The 19,000-nt window shown below is 46.0% G+C and overlaps 1 protein-coding gene across 1 annotated transcript in view; it reads left to right on the top strand.

Annotated features, from left to right (window-relative positions):
- Positions 1-19,000, top strand: part of LOC133027103 (piezo-type mechanosensitive ion channel component 2-like) — a 30,397-nt gene that overhangs the window by 3,953 nt on the left and 7,444 nt on the right. Inside the window, exons 4-42 of the mRNA XM_061094128.1 lie at positions 160-267; positions 981-1,023; positions 1,614-1,734; positions 2,260-2,482; positions 3,724-3,937; positions 4,195-4,342; positions 4,417-4,581; positions 4,701-4,815; positions 5,021-5,403; positions 7,843-7,948; positions 8,020-8,240; positions 8,654-8,802; positions 8,915-8,993; positions 9,088-9,182; positions 9,294-9,496; positions 9,575-9,732; positions 9,834-10,010; positions 10,088-10,201; positions 10,326-10,526; positions 10,606-10,810; positions 10,954-11,055; positions 11,357-11,534; positions 11,608-11,694; positions 11,945-12,101; positions 12,332-12,428; positions 13,297-13,462; positions 13,533-13,622; positions 14,736-14,824; positions 14,913-14,978; positions 15,159-15,271; positions 15,559-15,772; positions 15,852-16,018; positions 16,128-16,633; positions 16,756-17,061; positions 17,138-17,239; positions 17,327-17,483; positions 17,586-17,768; positions 17,852-18,032; positions 18,438-18,537. Of these exons, the coding sequence (XP_060950111.1) occupies positions 160-267; positions 981-1,023; positions 1,614-1,734; positions 2,260-2,482; positions 3,724-3,937; positions 4,195-4,342; positions 4,417-4,581; positions 4,701-4,815; positions 5,021-5,403; positions 7,843-7,948; positions 8,020-8,240; positions 8,654-8,802; positions 8,915-8,993; positions 9,088-9,182; positions 9,294-9,496; positions 9,575-9,732; positions 9,834-10,010; positions 10,088-10,201; positions 10,326-10,526; positions 10,606-10,810; positions 10,954-11,055; positions 11,357-11,534; positions 11,608-11,694; positions 11,945-12,101; positions 12,332-12,428; positions 13,297-13,462; positions 13,533-13,622; positions 14,736-14,824; positions 14,913-14,978; positions 15,159-15,271; positions 15,559-15,772; positions 15,852-16,018; positions 16,128-16,633; positions 16,756-17,061; positions 17,138-17,239; positions 17,327-17,483; positions 17,586-17,768; positions 17,852-18,032; positions 18,438-18,537 (6,289 nt within the window). The remainder of the gene's footprint in view (positions 1-159; positions 268-980; positions 1,024-1,613; positions 1,735-2,259; positions 2,483-3,723; positions 3,938-4,194; positions 4,343-4,416; positions 4,582-4,700; positions 4,816-5,020; positions 5,404-7,842; positions 7,949-8,019; positions 8,241-8,653; positions 8,803-8,914; positions 8,994-9,087; positions 9,183-9,293; positions 9,497-9,574; positions 9,733-9,833; positions 10,011-10,087; positions 10,202-10,325; positions 10,527-10,605; positions 10,811-10,953; positions 11,056-11,356; positions 11,535-11,607; positions 11,695-11,944; positions 12,102-12,331; positions 12,429-13,296; positions 13,463-13,532; positions 13,623-14,735; positions 14,825-14,912; positions 14,979-15,158; positions 15,272-15,558; positions 15,773-15,851; positions 16,019-16,127; positions 16,634-16,755; positions 17,062-17,137; positions 17,240-17,326; positions 17,484-17,585; positions 17,769-17,851; positions 18,033-18,437; positions 18,538-19,000) is intronic.

The following is a 19,000-nucleotide window of genomic DNA, read 5'->3' as shown; positions in this document are numbered from 1 at the left end:
TAATACAAATTAAACTGAAATGAAATGTTGTGATAAAAAACTGCAAGGAAAAGACAAACTCAACAAAATAAGAGTTTTATCAGTGTTCCTCCTGCAGCTGACTCACTGAAGAAATCACTTCCTGTCTGAGTTTTTCAAAGTAAAGTCTCTGTCTCTCAGGTACCACGAGTCGCTGTGTGATGGCCGTGTGTGTGTCCAGCTTCCTCTTCCTGTTGCTGCAGTCGTTCTTCCAGCTGACCACAGCGACGCTGCAGCCCGACTACAACTGTGAGAGGAACCTGTCTGCCTGCTCACCTGTCTGTCTGCCTCCGCACCTGTCTGCCTCCGCACCTGTATGACTCCTCACCTGTCTGACTCCTCACCTGTCTGTCTGCTCACCTGTCTGCCTCCGCACCTGTCTGAATCCTCACCTGTCTGACTCCTCACCTGTCTGACTCCTGACCTGTCTGACTCCTGACCTGTCTGTCTGCTCACCTGTCTGCCTCCGCACCTGTCTGACTCCTCACTTGTCTGACTCCTCACCTGTCTGACTCCTCACCTGTCTGTCTGCTCACCTGTCTGACTCCTTACCTGTCTGTCTGCTCACCTGTCTGAATCCTCATTTGTCTGACTCCTCACCTGTCTGCCTCCTCACCTGTCTGCCTGCTCACCTGTCTGTCTGCCTCCGCACCTGTCTGTCTCCTCACCTGTCTGACTTCTCACCTGTCTGACTCCTCACCTGTCTGACTCCTCACTTGTCTGACTCCTCACCTGTCTGACTCCTCACCTGTCTGACTCCTTACCTGTCTGTCTCCTCACCTGTCTGACTCCTTACCTGTCTGTCTGCTCACCTGTCTGCCTCCTCACCTGTCTGAATCCTCACTTGTCTGACTCCTCACCTGTCTGTCTCCTCACCTGTCTGCCTGCTCACCTGTCTGCCTGCTCACCTGTCTGTCTCCTCACTTGTCTGTCTGCTCACCTGTCTGTCTGCTCACCTGCAGGTACATCATGGCAAAAAGCTCTCAGTCAGCTTGGCCTTGTGAGGTAAGACATACGCCATGTCACACAGTGACACTCAAACACACACATACACACACACACACACACACACACACACACACACACACACACACACACACACACACACACACACACACACACACACTAACTCAACTGTCTGTTCTCAGTTAAACTTTATTGACACATAAAAAAAAAACAGACTCAGACATGTGTGTGTTTGTGTGTCTGTGTGTTGCTGCTGCAGCTCCCGTAAAAGTCAAACATCAGTGTATAATTTCATACATGTTGGAGGAGACGTGTTTGTACTGTGTGTGTGTGTGTGTGTGTGTGTGTGTGTGTGTGTGTGTGTTTAAGCAGTAGGAGGTTCAGTAGTCTCTCTGTCTGGACTACATGTCTCTAGAAACACCTACATACACACCTACACAGACACACACACACACACAAACACACTAATTTTAGTCATCATCATTGACTCATTACATGTCACCTGTGGGTCAGGAGACACAGTGGGTCGGTGTTCAGTGTGCGTGTGTGTGTGTGCGTGTGTGATATTTGAATATAAACCAGTTATTACATTACGTCTTTGAATCAAACACAATCACTGTCTCTCTTAGTCTGACAGGAAGTGATGCAGGCTCTGCACTGAGACAGCTGGTTCCAGATGTTGGTGTGTTGGTCATCAGTCTGTTGACCTGGAGGCTGATTGTGAGACTGAACGCCGACATACACACACAGGTAACACGCACGCACGCACGCACACGCACAAACACACACACGCACACACATTAATGAAGCAGGTGTAACCTAATTTAGTTTCCCCGTCTTGTTTCCTAACGAGGTTTGTTTTGTATTAGTGTGTAACTCAGTAAGATATTTATTAACTGTAACCTTGTTATGTGACAACATTACACACACACACACCAACGCACGCGCGCATGCACACACACACACGCATCAACGCACACACACACACACTCAGGGTATAATGATTACATTTCAAGTTCAATCAGCTGATTATTGGTTCTGTCGGAGTCTGTTTGTGAACATGAAACCAGACCTCCTCCTCCTCCTCCTGCTCCTCCTCTTCCTCATCCTCCTCCTCCTCTTCCTCTTCCTCTTCCTCACTCTTCATAACTGTCTCTCTCAGACGTCAGTGTGTCCATGAAGGACCAAGACGTCCACAGGTGGATTCACGTGTCAAACACCTCCAGTAAAACCAAATCTCTTCTTTTCCTGTTTCAGTCTCAGCAGGAGGAAGAGGAGGAGCGTCAGGAGGAAGAGCTTGTGTTTGAGGAGGACTCTGTGCTGGGAGAGGGGGGGGCTGAAGAAGAGGATGATGAAGAGGGTGATGAAGAGGAGGGCGGCAGCAGAAACAGGATTCTGGTTGAACTCGAGTCACTGGTTTGTAAAAGCAGACAGATGATTGGACACATGACAACGACGGGAGGGAAAATTCTGCTGACGGCTCTGCTGGGTCTCACAGGTAACAATAGAATCCAATAGAGTCTCACAGGTAACAATAGAATCCAATAGAGTCTCACAGGTAACAATAGAATCCAATAGAATCTCACAGGTAACAATAGAATCCAATAGAGTCTCACAGGTAACAATAGAATCCAATAGAATCTCACAGGTAACAATAGAATCCAATAGAGTCTCACAGGTAACAATAGAATCCAATAGAATCTCACAGGTAACAACAGAATCCAATAGAATCTCACAGGTAACAATAGAATCCAATAGAATCTCACAGGTAACAATAGAATCCAATAGAATCTCACAGGTAACAATAGAATCCAATAGAATATCACAGGTAACAATAGAATCCAATAGAATCTCACAAGTAACAATAGAATCCAATAGAATCTCACAGGTAACAATAGAATCCAATAGAATCTCACAAGTAACAATAGAATCCAATAGAGTCTCACAGGTAACAATAGAATCCAATAGAATCTCACAGGTAACAATAGAATCCAATAGAATCTCACAGGTAACAACAGAATCCAATAGAATCTCACAGGTAACAATAGAATCCAATAGAATCTCACAGGTAACAATAGAATCCAATAGAGTCTCACAGGTTACAAAAGAATCCAAAAGAGTCTCACAGGTAACAATAGAATCCAATAGAGTCTCACAGGTAACAATAGAATCCAATAGAATCTCACAGGTAACAATAGAATCCAATAGAGTCTCACAGGTTACAAAAGAATCCAAAAGAGTCTCACAGGTAACAATAGAATCCAATAGAATCTCACAGGTAACAATATAATCCAATAGAGTCTCACAGGTAACAATAGAATCCAATAGAGTCTCACAGGTAACAATAGAATCCAATAGAATCTCACAGGTAACAATAGAATCCAATAGAATCTCACAGGTAACAATAGAATCCAATAGAGTCTCACAGGTAGCAATAGAATCCAATAGAGTCTCACAGGTAGAAATAGAATCCAATAGAATCTCACAGGTAACAATAGAATCCAATAGAGTCTCACAGGTAGAAATAGAATCCAATAGAATCTCACAGGTAACAATAGAATCCAATAGAGTCTCACAGGTAAAGATAGAATCCAATAGAGTCTCACAGGTAACAATAGAATCCAATAGAATCTCACAGGTTACAATAGAATCCAATAGAATCTCACAGGTAACAATAGAATCCAATAGAATCCAGAACTGATGGAACCCCCCCCCCCCTCCTCGCCCCGCCCCCTCCAGGTATCATATGCCCCTCCCTCTCCTCCCTCCCTTACCTGCTCTGTTTCCAGTTGTTGTGCACCTGGTGGGCGTGGTCGGGTCAGGTCCCACCCCTCCTCTTCAGGTGTGTGTCTGTGATGTCACTGGTGTACTGCTCCTCCCACTTCCTGCTCCTCTACTGCTACCAGCTGCCGTCCCTACAGGAGGCGTGGCCTCCCAACCACACCTCCACCAGGTAACACACCCACACAAACACACCTCCACCAGGTAACACACACACCTCCACCAGGTAACACACCCACACACACACACCTCCACCAGGTAACACAAACACACACACACCTCCACCAGGTTACACACACACACACACACACACCTCCACCAGGTTACACACACACACGCACACACCTCCACCAGGTAACACACACACACACACACACACCTCCACCAGGTAACACACACCTTGGTGATTGCTGGTGGTTTGCTCTGCAGTGTGTTCGGCCTGGTGTCTCTGGTGTCGGTGGACTGCAGCGCCCCCTGGAGGCTGCACATGAATGCTGAGCTCAGCTGGTTTCACTTCCTCAGTCCTCTGATGCTGCTGCTGCTGTTCCACACGGTGGCGGCGCTGTGGAGGAACCAGGTGACCTTGATGATGTCATATACACTCATAGTGTTCTGCAGATCTGATTGGCTTACGGGTGTCACATGTTTCAGCTGATCGTTGGTGACGAGAGGCGAGGCGTGAAGAGGGAGGTGTCAGCAGCCAGCGGGAGCAGTGACATCATCACCGCCACCAGTAACCTGAGTGATGAGGTCATCGCTGACATCACAGCAGAGAGGCGGAGACAGCTGTGGAGGAGGGCTCATGAGTGCAGAGACGTACGCACAAACATCTGAATATCAAAGTGATCCATTTCTATTCATGTGTAGAATGATCAGGCCTGATGGGTTCTGTAGCTTTAACTGTGACCATCAGGAAACGTCTTCCTGTGACGCAGGTGCTGTCGTCGACCAATGAGAGCCGCTCTGACTCCTTCACCCCCCCGCACACACAGAGTACTGCCCTGGGACTGGATGCTTCCTCTGTGCCTCAGTACTCTCTCAGCCAATCAGGTCAGTGCTTGCTTTAGACAGGTAGGTTTCTGTACAAAATATAATCCAATCAAGAGAAGTCAGTAAAGTGCCTGTCTCTCTGAGCGGAGGGGGCGTGGCCTTATGTTGATCTGATGGATTTGACTTCCTGTTATCACAGATTCTTGTTTGTTCACTCGACCTCCATGTGAACGTTCATCATGTGACCTCTTGTTTCATGTCGCAGACACCTTGGAAACGTGTGTTTTTGAAGGTGACGGATGGGAGGAGGAGGAGGAGGGGGAGGTAAGGAGCGAGGTGGGCGGAGTCAGTGCAGCCTCCATGGCGTTCAGCTTCCTCCTCAAACAGAGTTACATCTGTGCTCTGATCTCCATGATGGCGTGGTCCATCACATACGTGTCCTGGCTCACGTGTGTCCTGCTGCTGTGGTCATGTGTCCTCTGGATGATGCGAGAGCGTCGCCGGTACACACTGATGTCATCACCGTGGTTGGTTGCCTATGGCAACTTGCTGGTCATCTTACAGTACATCTACAGCTTCCCTCCGATCCAGGAAGTCCCCGGACTGTTCCCCCGAAAGGACGTCCCCTGCAGGGAGCTCGCCTCTAAGGTACCACTAATACTTTTACTACTAATACTACAATCACTGTAATCTGATTATCAGACTGTAACTCTACTGTAATCTGATTATCAGACTGTAACTCTACTGTAATCTGATTATCAGACTGTAACTCTACTGTAATCTGATTATCCGAGTGTTACCTCTACTGTAATCTGATTATCAGACTGTAACTCTACTGTAATCTGATTATCAGACTGTAACTCTACTGTAATCTGATTATCAGACTGTAACTCTACTGTAATCTGATTATCAGACTGTTAACTCTACTGTAATCTGATTATCAGACTGTAACTCTACTGTAATCTGATTATCAGACTGTAACTCTACTGTAATCTGATATAGACAGTTAACTCTACTGTAATCTGATTATCAGACTGTTAACTCTACTGTAATCTGATTATCAGACTGTTAACTCTACACTCTAAAAATCAGATTACAGTAGAGTTACAGTCAGTAGAGTTACACTCTGATAATCAGATTACAGTAGAGTTATCTACTGTAATCTGATTGTCAGAGTGTTAACTCAACTGTAATCTGATTATCAGACTGTAACTCTACTGTAATCTGATTATCAGACTGTAACTCTACTGTAATCTGATTATCAGACTCTAACTCTACTGTAATCTGATTATCAGAGTGTTAACTCTACTGTAATCTGATTATCAGAGTGTAACTCTACTGTTATCTGATTTTTAGAGTGTAACTCTACTGTAATCTGATTATCAGAGTGTAACTCTACTGTAATCTGATTATCAGACTGTAACTCTACTGTAATCTGATTATCAGACTCTAACTCTACTGTAATCTGATTTTTAGAGTGTAACTCTACTGTAATCTGATTATCAGAGTGTTAACTCTACTGTAATCTGATTATCAGACTGTAACTCTACTGTAATCTGATTTTTAGAGTGTAACTCTACTGTAATCTGATTATCAGAGTGTTAACTCTACTGTAATCTGATTATCAGACTGTAACTCTACTGTAATCTGATTATCAGACTGTAACTCTACTGTAATCTGATTATCAGACTGTAACTCTACTGTAATCTGATTATCAGAGTGTAACTATACTGTAATCTGATTTTTAGAGTGTAACTCTACTGTAATCTGATTATCAGAGTGTAACTCTACTGTAATCTGATTATCAGAGTGTAACTCTACTGTAAATGTGATTATCAGACTGTTAACTCTACTGTAATCTGATTATCAGAGTGTAACTCTACTGTAATCTGATTATCAGACTGTAACTCTACTGTAATCTGATTATCAGAGTGTAACTCTACAGTAATCTGATTATCAGAGTGTTAACTCTACTGTAATCTGATTATCAGAGTGTAACTCTACTGTAATCTGATTATCAGACTGTAACTCTACTGTAATCTGATTTTTAGAGTGTAACTCTACTGTAATCTGATTATCAGAGTGTAACTGTAATCTGATTATCAGAGTGTAACTCTACTGTTATCTGATTATCAGAGTGTAACTCTACAGTAATCTGATTATCAGAGTGTAACTCTACTGTTATCTGATTATCAGAGTGTAACTCTACTGTTATCTGATTATCAGAGTGTTAACTCTACTGTAATCTGATTATCAGAGTGTAACTGTAATCTGATTATCAGAGTGTAACTCTACTGTTATCTGATTATCAGACTGTAACTCTACTGTAATCTGATTATCAGAGTGTAACTCTACTGTAATCTGATTATCAGACTGTAACTCTACTGTAATCTGATTTTTAGAGTGTAACTCTACTGTAATCTGATTATCAGAGTGTAACTCTACTGTTATCTGATTATCAGAGTGTTAACTCTACTGTAATCTGATTATCAGAGTGTAACTGTAATCTGATTATCAGAGTGTAACTCTACAGTAATCTGATTATCAGAGTGTTAACTCTACTGTAATCTGATTATCAGAGTGTAACTCTACTGTAATCTGATTATCAGACTGTAACTCTACTGTAATCTGATTTTTAGAGTGTAACTCTACTGTAATCTGATTATCAGAGTGTAACTGTAATCTGATTATCAGAGTGTAACTCTACTGTTATCTGATTATCAGAGTGTAACTCTACAGTAATCTGATTATCAGAGTGTAACTCTACTGTTATCTGATTATCAGAGTGTAACTCTACTGTTATCTGATTATCAGAGTGTAACTCTACTGTTATCTGATTATCAGAGTGTTAACTCTACTGTAATCTGATTATCAGAGTGTAACTGTAATCTGATTATCAGAGTGTAACTCTACTGTTATCTGATTATCAGAGTGTAACTCTACAGTAATCTGATTATCAGAGTGTAACTCTACAGTAATCTGATTATCAGAGTGTTAACTCTACTGTAATCTGATTATCAGACTGTAACTCTACTGTAATCTGATTATCAGACTGTAACTCTACTGTAATCTGATCTGCTGTTGCAGCTGCTGTGTCTCCTGACCTTCTGGCTGCTGCTGCGTCAGGCGCTGACGGAGAAGAGCGAGAGACACGAGGACACGAAGCTGTCTTCCATCACTGTCCATGTGGAGGGTGAGACAGCTGTCTCCACGGGTCTGTCTGATTACCTGTCTGTCTCACTGATCACCTGTCTGTCTGTGCAGAGCCTGACCTGAAGAAGGGGGAGGTGTCATGCGAGGAGGTGTTGCTTCTGGGGGGAGCCGTTCAGATGGAGGCTCTGGTTGCCGTGGTAACCAGGATGTTTGTTAAATACTGGATCTACGTCTGCGGAACGATGTTCTTCTTCGTTAGTTTTGAAGGAAAAATCGTTCTCTATAAAGTCATCTACATGGTGATGTTCCTGTGCTGCGTCGCCCTGTACCAGGTAAAACTACAAGTACTGCGGTGCTTAAAGTACTGCAAATACAACAAATACTTCAAGCACTGCAAATACTACAAGTACTGTAAATACTGCAAATAATACAAGTCTTGCAATTCCTGTTATTAAAAACAGTATTGCAAATACTTTTAGTATTGCAGGTACTGCATGTACTACTACTGTACATTATTATGTGTGTATTAGTGACTGTACTACTGCAGTTCTACATGTAAACTCAAAGTCTCTGCTGCTTTGCTCTTTACAGGTACAAGTACTGCATGTTACTGCGACATGCGGTTGAAAGTTTCTAATTCTCATCGTCCGTCCTCTGTTCAAACTGTTGCAATGGGCGTGGCTACTGTTTGTGTCACTGATTGGACATTTGAAATAATAATCTACACCTGTCTGTGCCTCTGTAGTTGAATTATGAGCGCTGGCGTGCCTTGCTCAGGGGATTCTGGGTCGCTGTGGTGGTCTACTCCATGCTGGTTCTGATCCTGGTCTACACTTTTCAATTTCCCTCATCCCCCCACACCTGGACTTACTACTCTGGACTCAGTACACACAGGTACACACACTTATACACACAGGTACACACACAAGCACAAACGCTGGTACACACAAGTACACACACTGGCACACATGTGATTGGCTCTCTGATTGGTTCTCTGTCTTCCCAGGTTGGAGGACGTTGGTTTGGAGTCGTTCTCACTTCCGGTTCTTTTCACCAGGATCTTCATTCCTGCTGCGTTCTTACTGGTGCTCACTCAGACTCACTTCATCCAACACACATCGTGTCAGCAGCACAGACGTGACAGGTGTTTGTGTGTGTGTGTGTGTCTTTGTTCTGCAGGTGTGTATCGTTCACCTGCATTACTTCCATGAGCCGTTCCTGCAGCTGACCGACCTGAAGACTGTGGTGGACACACACAACAGCATCATCACCAGGTAACACACACACACTGAATCTGTCCAATCACAGCTATCAGATGAGTAGACCTCTACCACGAGACCTGTCTCACTTCACCTGTCTCACTTCACCTGTCTCTCTCTCTGCAGGTTGGTTCACTCTGATGGCAGCCTGGTCGACCTGTCACTGGGCGGAGCTCCTCAGCTCCTCCTGGAGGAAGAGAAGAGAAAAGGAGAGAGGGAGAGAGAGAAAGAGATAGAGGGAGAAGATAAGGGGATAAAGGAAGAAGAGGAGGAAGAGGAACATTACCCCTGTGTGTTTGAGAAGGAAACCCTGTCTGACCACATCACAGGTAAACTCCACATCATCACACCTGAGACCGAGGAGCTGAGTTTGCAACAGGAAGTCGACTCTGATGTCTCCTCCTCAGCGCTGGTCTCCTGGAGGTTGGTGGTGGATCGAATCTCTGTGTTGTTCCTGCGCCTCCTCCTCTCCATGCAGCGACTGCAGCGCCTCATCTGGTGGCTTCTGGAATTACACATTGTCAAGATTGTTTCCTCCTACATCATCTGGGTCTCTGTGAAGGAGGTCTGAGTCTGTCTGTCATATTGACCTGTCTCTCTGTCCGTCTCTGCAGATATGTGTGTTGAACCTCTCTGTGTCTCTCCACCCTGTCTCTCTCTCTTCAGGTGTGTGTCTTTAACATGCTGTTTGTGCTGTGTGTGGGCGTGGCTCTGCCCTGCAGGGCGTGGCGCCCCCAACTGTCAGGAGTCTGTACAGTTTGGACCTGTGTGGTGACCGTTTGTAAGATGTTATACCAACTCAACGTCGTTCAGCCAATCAGATACTCGTCCAACTGCACCATGGTAACCATGGCAACATCATCATACCTGTCTGCCTGTACAGCTGTCTGTCTGTCTCTCACCTGTCTGTCTCTCTGTAGCCAGATAACTCCAGCAGCATCCTGTCTCAATCTGCTCTGTACTCTGGTCCTGTTGACCCCGCCCAGTGGGTGGGGCTTCGCAAAACAGACGGAAAACTGCTGGACTACGTGAGGGTGAGGAGTGATGACATCAGCAATCCATAAACCTTTTGAAAGTGTTGATATTTTTCAGCACAGCTTGAGGATGTTAGTGCCGATAGGTCTGGTAACGAAGCATCATGCTAACTTGTCTTCACAGTATAACCTGATGATGTTAGCACTGTTAGCATTCGAGGTGACTGTTTACCGACACCAGCAACTCTACCGTCTCCGGCACAAGAAAGTCCCGCCCCCTACCAGAACGCTGTTTCCCGACATCACCAGGCGTCAGCTGGACGACAATGTTCTGAGCTGCCTTAAATATTTCATCAACTATTTCTTCTACAAGTTTGGACTGGAGGTGAGACGCTCATGTTGCCACAGCAACAACCTAACTTGTTATTGGTTTTGAATAAAAACATTCCCATGCTCCCCCTCAGACCTGCTTCCTGTTGGCCGTAAATGTGATTGGTCAGCGGATGGATCTGTTTGCCGTAGCCCATGCCTTTGGCCTCATCACTGTCCTATCACGTCGCAGCAGGAAGTGCATTGCCTCAGTGTGGCCAAAATACTGCTACTTCCTGTCTGGGTTGCTGTGTCTCCAGTACCTCCTGTGTATCGGTTTCCCTCCTGCTGCCTGTGCAGGTACAAACTCACCTGAAGTCAAAGTGTTGGGATTATCAACTTCACTAAAAGTTTTATCAAAAGTTTTATTCTGAAATGGTGAAGGAAGCTAAAGCTGGACGGCGCTAAGCTAACATTCCATGTGTTTTTGTTGTGATGTTCAGATTATCCTTGGAGACCTCCGGCCTCCAACGTGGACTCCAACGTGGTGAAATGGCTTTTCCTTCCTGATCACCTGACACCACCCAACCCACTCTTCCTCCTCTGTAAGGCCATCATCATCATCATCACATTCTGCAAAATAATTAGTTCCCATAAAATCATTTTAATGACATTTTGTTAAAGTAGATTTTATTTTTTAAAACAAAATAATTTTGGTAATGAATTTTATTAATGAGTCACGAGTCAACAAAAAAAAATGAAACCAGATTTACACACAAAAATGTATCTAAAGTAATATAGGATAATTAAAGAAACGATTCAAGATTCATGTTGAGTTTGAACTCTGAACTGGTTCCTCTCCGTCTGACCATCACACGTGTTGTTACATCACCTCTGACCCTTCAGATGACTTCCTGCTCCTCCTTGGGGCGTCGCTGCAGCTGCAGGTGTTTGAGGAGGAGCTTCAGTCCACGGTTCAGATCCTCGCAGGCGACAACAGCGAGCTGGACGGAGACGAGGGACAGATCTGTGATGTCCTCAGACGACTCCGGCTCAACGCGGTTCCTGATTTCACGCTGGGCAGGTAAACCCCGCCCACTGTCCACCCGCCCACCCGTCCGTCCGTCTGTGTCTCTGACCTCTCTCTATTTGTTCAGGTCTTACCTGGACATGATGAAGGTCATCATCTTCAGCTACATGTTCTGGTTTGTTCTGACCATCATTTTCGTCACTGGGACAACCAGGTGAGTAGGTGTAAGTCAAATTCTAAATTTGACATAAAATCATAAAAACTGATGAAGCTAAAACAATTGCTCTTGCATTTCCACGATTATCCACTCAAAAAGGTTGCTTCCCTGCAATATTTAAATGCAAAATTCAAAATTGGGATTTTACTAAAATTTTTATGAAATATTTTGTGTTTTTCAAATTTAGATTAAATAGTATGAATTTTTGTAAATGTAAAAACAACTCAACCGTGCTGTTTTGCTTCAGGATCAGTATCTTCTGTATGGGCTACCTGGTCGCCTGCTTCTACTTCCTGTTGGTCGGAGGAGAACTGTTACTGAAACCAGTTCAATCCATCCTGGTTTACTGGGACTGTCTGATCGGCTACAACGTGTTTGTCATCACCATGAAAAATATTCTGTCGGTGAGACACATCGTTAATATCATCATCTTCATTACATCACATACTGTACATATGGAATTTAAAGTCACACAAGGAGTCTCTAAATATCTTCCCCTACCTGTCTCTCTCTCTGCCTCTCTCTCTGTCGCTCTCTCTCTGTCTGTCTCCCTGCCTGTCTCTCTCTCTCTCTGTCTGTCTCCCTGCCTGTCTCTCTCTCTGTCTCTCTCTGTCTCCCTGCCTGTCTCTCTCAGATCCTGGCGTGTGGTTTCATCAAGTCGCTGGTGTTGAATCACTGTTGGCTGATTCAGCTCTTCAGTCTGGCCTGCACCATCAAAGGATACACCAAACGTACGTAAAACCGTCTGTCTGTCTGTCTGTCTGTCTGTCTGTCTGTCTGTCTGTCTGTCTGTCTGTCTGTCTGTCTGTCTGTCTGTCTGTCTGTCTGTCTGTCTGTCTGTCTGTCTGTCTGTCTGTCTGTCTGTCTGTCTGTCTGTCTGTCTGTCTGTCTGTCTGTCTGTCTGTCTGTCTGTCTGTCTGTCTGTCTGTCTGTCTGTCTGTCTGTCTGTCTGTCTGTCTGTCTGTCTGTCTGTCTGTCTGTCTGTCTGTCTGTCTGTCTGTCTGTCTGTCTGTCTGTCTGTCTGTCTGTCTGTCTGTCTGTCTGTCTGTCTGTCTGTCTGTCTGTCTGTCTGTCTGTCTGTCTGTCTGTCTGTCTGTCTGTCTGTCTGTCTGTCTGTCTGTCTGTCTGTCTGTCTGTCTGTCTGTCTGTCTGTCTGTCTGTCTGTCTGTCTGTCTGTCTGTCTGTCTGTCTGTCTGTCTGTCTGTCTGTCTGTCTGTCTGTCTGTCTGTCTGTCTGTCTGTCTGTCTGTCTGTCTGTCTGTCTGTCTGTCTGTCTGTCTGTCTGTCTGTCTGTCTGTCTGTCTGTCTGTCTGTCTGTCTGTCTGTCTGTCTGTCTGTCTGTCTGTCTGTCTGTCTGTCTGTCTGTCTGTCTGTCTGTCTGTCTGTCTGTCTGTCTGTCTGTCTGTCTGTCTGTCTGTCTGTCTGTCTGTCTGTCTGTCTGTCTGTCTGTCTGTCTGTCTGTCTGTCTGTCTGTCTGTCTGTCTGTCTGTCTGTCTGTCTGACTGACTGTCTGTCTGTCTGTTTGACTGTCTGCCTGTCTGTCTGTCTGACTGTCTGTCTGCCTGTCTGTCTGTCTGTCTGTCTGCCTGTCTGTCTGCAGCGGAGCAGCAGAGCAGTAAACAGTGTGAGTTACCGAGCGGCGAGGCGGGAATCATCTGGGACGGCGTCTGTTTCTGTTTCCTGTTGTTGCAAAGACGCGTCTTCAGGAGTCACTACTTCCTGTATGTGGTCTTGGACCTCCAGAACACACAACTTTTGGCCTCCAGGTAACAAACCTATCAGAACACACACACAGTCACATTACAGTCACATGATGTTAACATTTGTTTGTTTCAGGGGGGCGGAGCTCTTCGAGGCGTCAACAGTGAAAGCCGTCAGAGCGAGACTGGAAGTGGAGAAGACGTCTATGGATCTGCTGAAGAGACAGTGAGACACAAACAGAAAGACCTGAGAACACAGAGAACCAGTCAATACACAGAGAACCAGTCAAAACACAGAGAACCAGTCAAAACACAGAGAACCAGTCAAAACACAGAGAACCAGTCAAACCACAGAGAACCAGTCAAAACACAGAGAACCAGTCTAAACACAGAGAACCAGTCAAACCACAGAGAACCAGTCAAACCACAGAGAACCAGTCAAACCACAGAGAACCAGTCAAACCACAGAGAACCAGTCAAAACACAGAGAACCAGTCAAACCACAGAGAACCAGTCAAACCACAGAGAACCAGTCAAAACACAGAGAACCAGGCAAACACATAGAACCAGTAAAACCACAGAGAACCAGTAAAAACACAGAGAACCAGTCTAAACACAGAGAACCAGTCAAACCACAGAGAACCAGTCAAACCACAGAGAACCAGTCTAAACACAGAGAACCAGTCAAACCACAGAGAACCAGTCAAACCACAGAGAACCAGTCAAAACACAGAGAACCAGGCAAAACACAGAGAACCAGTAAAACCACAGAGAACCAGTCAAACCACAGAGAACCAGTCAAAACACAGAGAACCAGTCAAACCACAGAGAACCAGTCAAACCACAGAGAACCAGTAAAAACACAGCAAACCAGTCAAACCACAGAGAACCAGTCAAACCACAGAGAACCAGTCTAAACACAGAGAACAGTCAAACCACAGAGAACCAGGCAAAACACAGAGAACCAGTCAAACCACAGAGAACCAGTCAAACCACAGAGAACCAGTCAAACCACAGAGAACCAGTCAAAACACAGAGAACCAGTCAAAACACAGAGAACCAGTCAAACCACAGAGAACCAGTAAAAACACAGAGAACCAGTCAAACCACAGAGAACCAGTAAAACCACAGAGAACCAGTCAAACCACAGAGAACCAGGCAAAACACAGAGAACCAGTCAAAACACAGAGAACCAGTCAAAACACAGAGAACCAGTAAAAACACAGAGAACCAGTCAAACCACAGAGAACCAGTAAAACCACAGAGAACCAGTCAAACCACAGAGAACCAGTTCCTCCTGGCGGTCGGACCTGAACCACTTCCTGTCTGTTTGCTTCAGGATGGAGAGGATCAAGTCTCGACAGCAGAAGTTCCGCAGAGGGAAAGAGAAACTGCTGAGTGTCACTCAGGACAGTTGCCACAGCGACGGTCTGTAAACAAACATCATCTGTCGTCATAGTAACAGACAGACACACAGCTGTCAATCACAGAATCAGCTGTTGTGTTTGATTTGTAGGTCAAGAAAAGAAGAAGGGTCAGAAGCAGAAGGACTGGTGGAGGCCCTGGGTCAACCACGCCTCCAGTGAGTCACATGACCTCGGACATCACCATTCACACCCACCTTTTTATTCAATTCAACTTTTTTTGTATCAAACCAAATAATAACAGACATAATATATAGATACTGAACACAGTGAAGCTCTGAAAATATGATATCTGTACCCGTCTGTCTGTCTGTCTGTCCACACCTGTCTGTCTGCAGTGGTGAGGAGTGGGGACTACTACCTGTTTGAGACAGACAGTGAGGAAGAGGAGGATGAAGAAAAGAAGGTGGAAGAGAAAAAGGAGGCGGAGCCGGAGAAATCTGCCTTCCAGGTCCGTCTCCATGACGACCATATATATCTGTCACGAGAGCTAGAGGGCGCAAATGAGCCAAAATCAGTCAGATTTTATTATATGTTTAGACAGAACAAACGCAAGAGTCTGCTGAAAAATGATTAGATAATGATAATAATAATAATCTGTATTAACACCACAATGAAACCAACACAACAAGTCAAACCTTCTGAGGGGTTTATTTTAAATGAACTCAATGAATCCGTGAGTTCACTTAACACCAACAAATAATATACAAGATGTGATGATAATCTCTGTTCCTTTAGTTTGTTTACCACGCCTGGATCACAGATTCCAGAACAGCAATGAGAGCTCGAAACAATCAGAAGAAACTGTGGGAGAAGAACTCCTCTGAACGAAGGAGCAGGAAGGAGGAGAAGAAAGGAGGTGACTCCTCCTCCGCTGGAGTCCTAGAAGAGACGGAGGAGACGGAGGAGACGGAGGATGGTGAAGAGGACGAGGACAAAGAGGAGGTTTCAGGTAGCAGATGTTATATTTACTCACCTGAAGCTGCTTCACACATGTTGTCCCCGGTGACCGATGAGCGGATGTGTTTCAGACACGGTTCTGCATCGGGTCTCCAACACGCTGCGGTTCTGCTGGGTTCTGCTGTCGGCTCTGCTGGACTCTCTGACTGCCTGGCTCAGCGGTTTGTGTCAGGAACACGTGGACATCTCCACCGTCCTCCGCATCGAGCACTGCATGCTAACACAACAGGCCAAACAGGTACACACCCAGGACTACAGATCCCTACTGGGGGGTGAGCTGTGAACTACAACAAAGATGGAGGACCTGCTTCCTGTTTATTCTCCCTCTTATTTGTTTGGTTGATCAGGGTAACTTGCCCACGAGAGAGGCAATCACCGTCTACTACGAAGAGCAGATGATGAAAACATCAAGAGAGTCGGGTCTGGACTACAGTTCCCATGATGCAACAGTGAGAGGAAGAGAGGGTGGAGGAGATGAAGAGGGAGGACTTCCTGATACCGATGAAGAAGAAGCTGGAGGTCAAACCACCAAAGAGAAAGAAGAGAAACCCAAAACAGACTCAGACGATGAGGACGATCCACATTCTGAACACGAACCAGGACTTGGATCAATCGGTTCAGACCCGCATCCTGAACCTGGATCGGAAGAAGACCCAGGTGGACTACAGGCCACAGTAAGTCCACCTGAACCAGAACCAGAAGCAGATGGTCCTAATCAACCAGGAGAAGATTGCCCAGAATGCATAGAGGCTAAAACCAGCCAAAGATCCCGACCCAAGCTGTCCCGGATGGAGCGAGTCCAGTCGCTGGCGTCGTTATCGTCAGAGGAAGAAAAGATCAGTCGCACACACAGGTGGGTCAGGGACTCATATTCATAATGATATATTGATCAGGTGTTATGATTCTGTGGGAGGTTAGCTTAGCATAACTCAGTTAGCGACCTGTTTTATCATGTGCCTCTCTCTGTTTGAACAGCTGTGAAGGTTGGAACCAGCCACTTCCTGTTGACACACGGCCGACACACACCTGCGCTAGCACCTCCTCCCTCCTCCTCCCCCCCTCCTACAGCCTCGCAATCGGGCTGGACCTCCACGAGGAGGAAGTAAGGGAGACGAGGGGGGATGGACAGAGGAGGAGGAGAGGGGAGGCGGAGTCAGGATTGAGGAAGTGGCTGCTGACTCCCGGGGAAACCAACGACCTTCTGTTTGACTCGGCCTCCACTTCCTGTCCGCTGACCTCTCGAACTCAGGAGCTGACGGCGAGCGAGCTGCTGAGGAACAGGTGAGGACAGGTGACCTGTGTCAGGTGACCAGTCACATGACACCTGCTGCAGCTCAACACTCTGTCTGTGTTTCAGAACTTTCTACGATGACGAGCTGGAGGCGTCAGACCGTTTCTATGGAAACCAGCCTCAGCTGCTCCAGATGTGCTACGCCCTCTACAACATCCTGGCAGCCAGGTGAACCTTCAAACCCTTCATACTGAAACCAGCAGGTCAAGTTCAATGGGTTCCTCAGTGTGACCCTGGTTACCCCCCCCCCGCCAGGTCGGAGACGGTGTGCTACCTGGTCATCGTCCTGAACCACATGGTGTCCGCCAGCTGTCTGACGCTGGTTCTGCCGGTTCTGGTGTTTCTCTGGGCCATGCTGTCCGTCCCTCGACCCAGTAAGACCTTCTGGATGACGGCCATCATCTACACTGAGGTGTTTGATTATTTCTTATTCTTTATTTCTTTATCATTGATAATTAATAGTTTATAAATATATATAACCGGTTCTACTGTGTATCTGCCTGTGTGTCCTCAGGTTACCATCGTCATCAAGTATTTCTTCCAGTTCGGTTTCTTCCCATTTAACCAGAAGCTGGAGGTGGACCGATCCAAACCGTTCCACCCCCCCAACATCCTGGGAGTGGAGAAGAAGGAAGGCTACGTCCTGTACGACCTGCTGCAGCTGCTCACGTTATTCTACCACAGAGCCACACTCAAGGTCAAAACCACAAGTTATTCTACCACACAACTGAACTCGAGGTAAAAAGCTCTGGATTGTAACCGCTGGCTCCTCCCCCACAGTGCCACGGGCTCTGGGATCAGACCATTAGCATGGAAGCCGACACCCTCCGTCACCACAGCAACCAGACGGACTCTGCTGACCGCGCCTCCTCCGGCGACGGGCTGGACTTCGCCAACGCACTCCGTCGGCGAGGCCGGGGACGGACGCGCTCCAGCTCCACCCAGCTGCGCTCTCCTGCAGGTAGAATCAAACACACCTAAAAACAACAGGAACCAACGAACGTTTCAGGCCAGAGTTCAGAATCTGAAACGATCAGATTTCAGACATTTGAAGATTCTGGTTCCAGACGGTAACGTTCATCATATCAGAAGCTGGACGTCCCGTCTCACGATCGGGGTTTTCTGATATCTTCACCAGTCCCAGATACGATGAGTGGATCATTTCTAGAGCTACATCAGAAAAAACTGTGTCTCGAAGATGAAACCAAAGCGCTAACCCTGTTGAAAATATTTGGAAGTAAAAATAAAAATGCCGGGAGGGCACTAAGTCAGACTTCAAGGACAATTTCCCTTTATTCAGTTAAATGAAAAAGCTGAAGTGACTTTGAAATATGTAGAGAATGAAATTGCGTTTCTGTGTTTCCAGGCAGCGTGAGTTCCAGACCTCAGCAGCTCAGCAGGTTGGATCTGCTGCTGCAGAAACTCCGAGAAGTTTCCATCCGAGTCCAGGAGTTCTCTGTTAGCAGGTATGCTAGCAGTTCTCTGTTAGCAGGTATGCTAGCAGTTCTCTGTTAGCAGGTGTGCTAGCAGTTCTCTGTTAGCAGGTACGCTAGCAGTTCTCTGTTAGCAGGTATGCTAGCGGTTCTCTGTTAGCAGGTATGCTAGCGGTTCTCTGTTAGCAGGTATGCTAGCGGTTCTCTGTTAGCAGGTATGCTAGCAGTTCTCTGTTAGCAGGTATGCTAGCGGTTCTCTGTTAGCAGGTATGCTAGCAGTTCTGTGTTAGCAGTTATGCTAGCAGTTCTCTGTTAGCAGGTATGCTAGCAGTTCTCTGTTAGCAGGTACGCTAGCAGTTCTCTGTTAGCAGGTATTCTAGCAGTTCTCTGTTAGCAGGTGTGCTAGCAGTTCTCTGTTAGCAGGTATTCTAGCAGTTCTCTGTTAGCAGGTGTGCTAGCAGTTCTCTGTTAGCAGGTACGCTAGCAGTTCTCTGTT

This window comes from Limanda limanda, chromosome 20 (assembly GCF_963576545.1).
Source record: "Limanda limanda chromosome 20, fLimLim1.1, whole genome shotgun sequence".
NCBI lineage: Eukaryota > Metazoa > Chordata > Actinopteri > Pleuronectiformes > Pleuronectidae > Limanda > Limanda limanda.
This window is presented reverse-complemented; position numbering and strand designations above follow the sequence as displayed.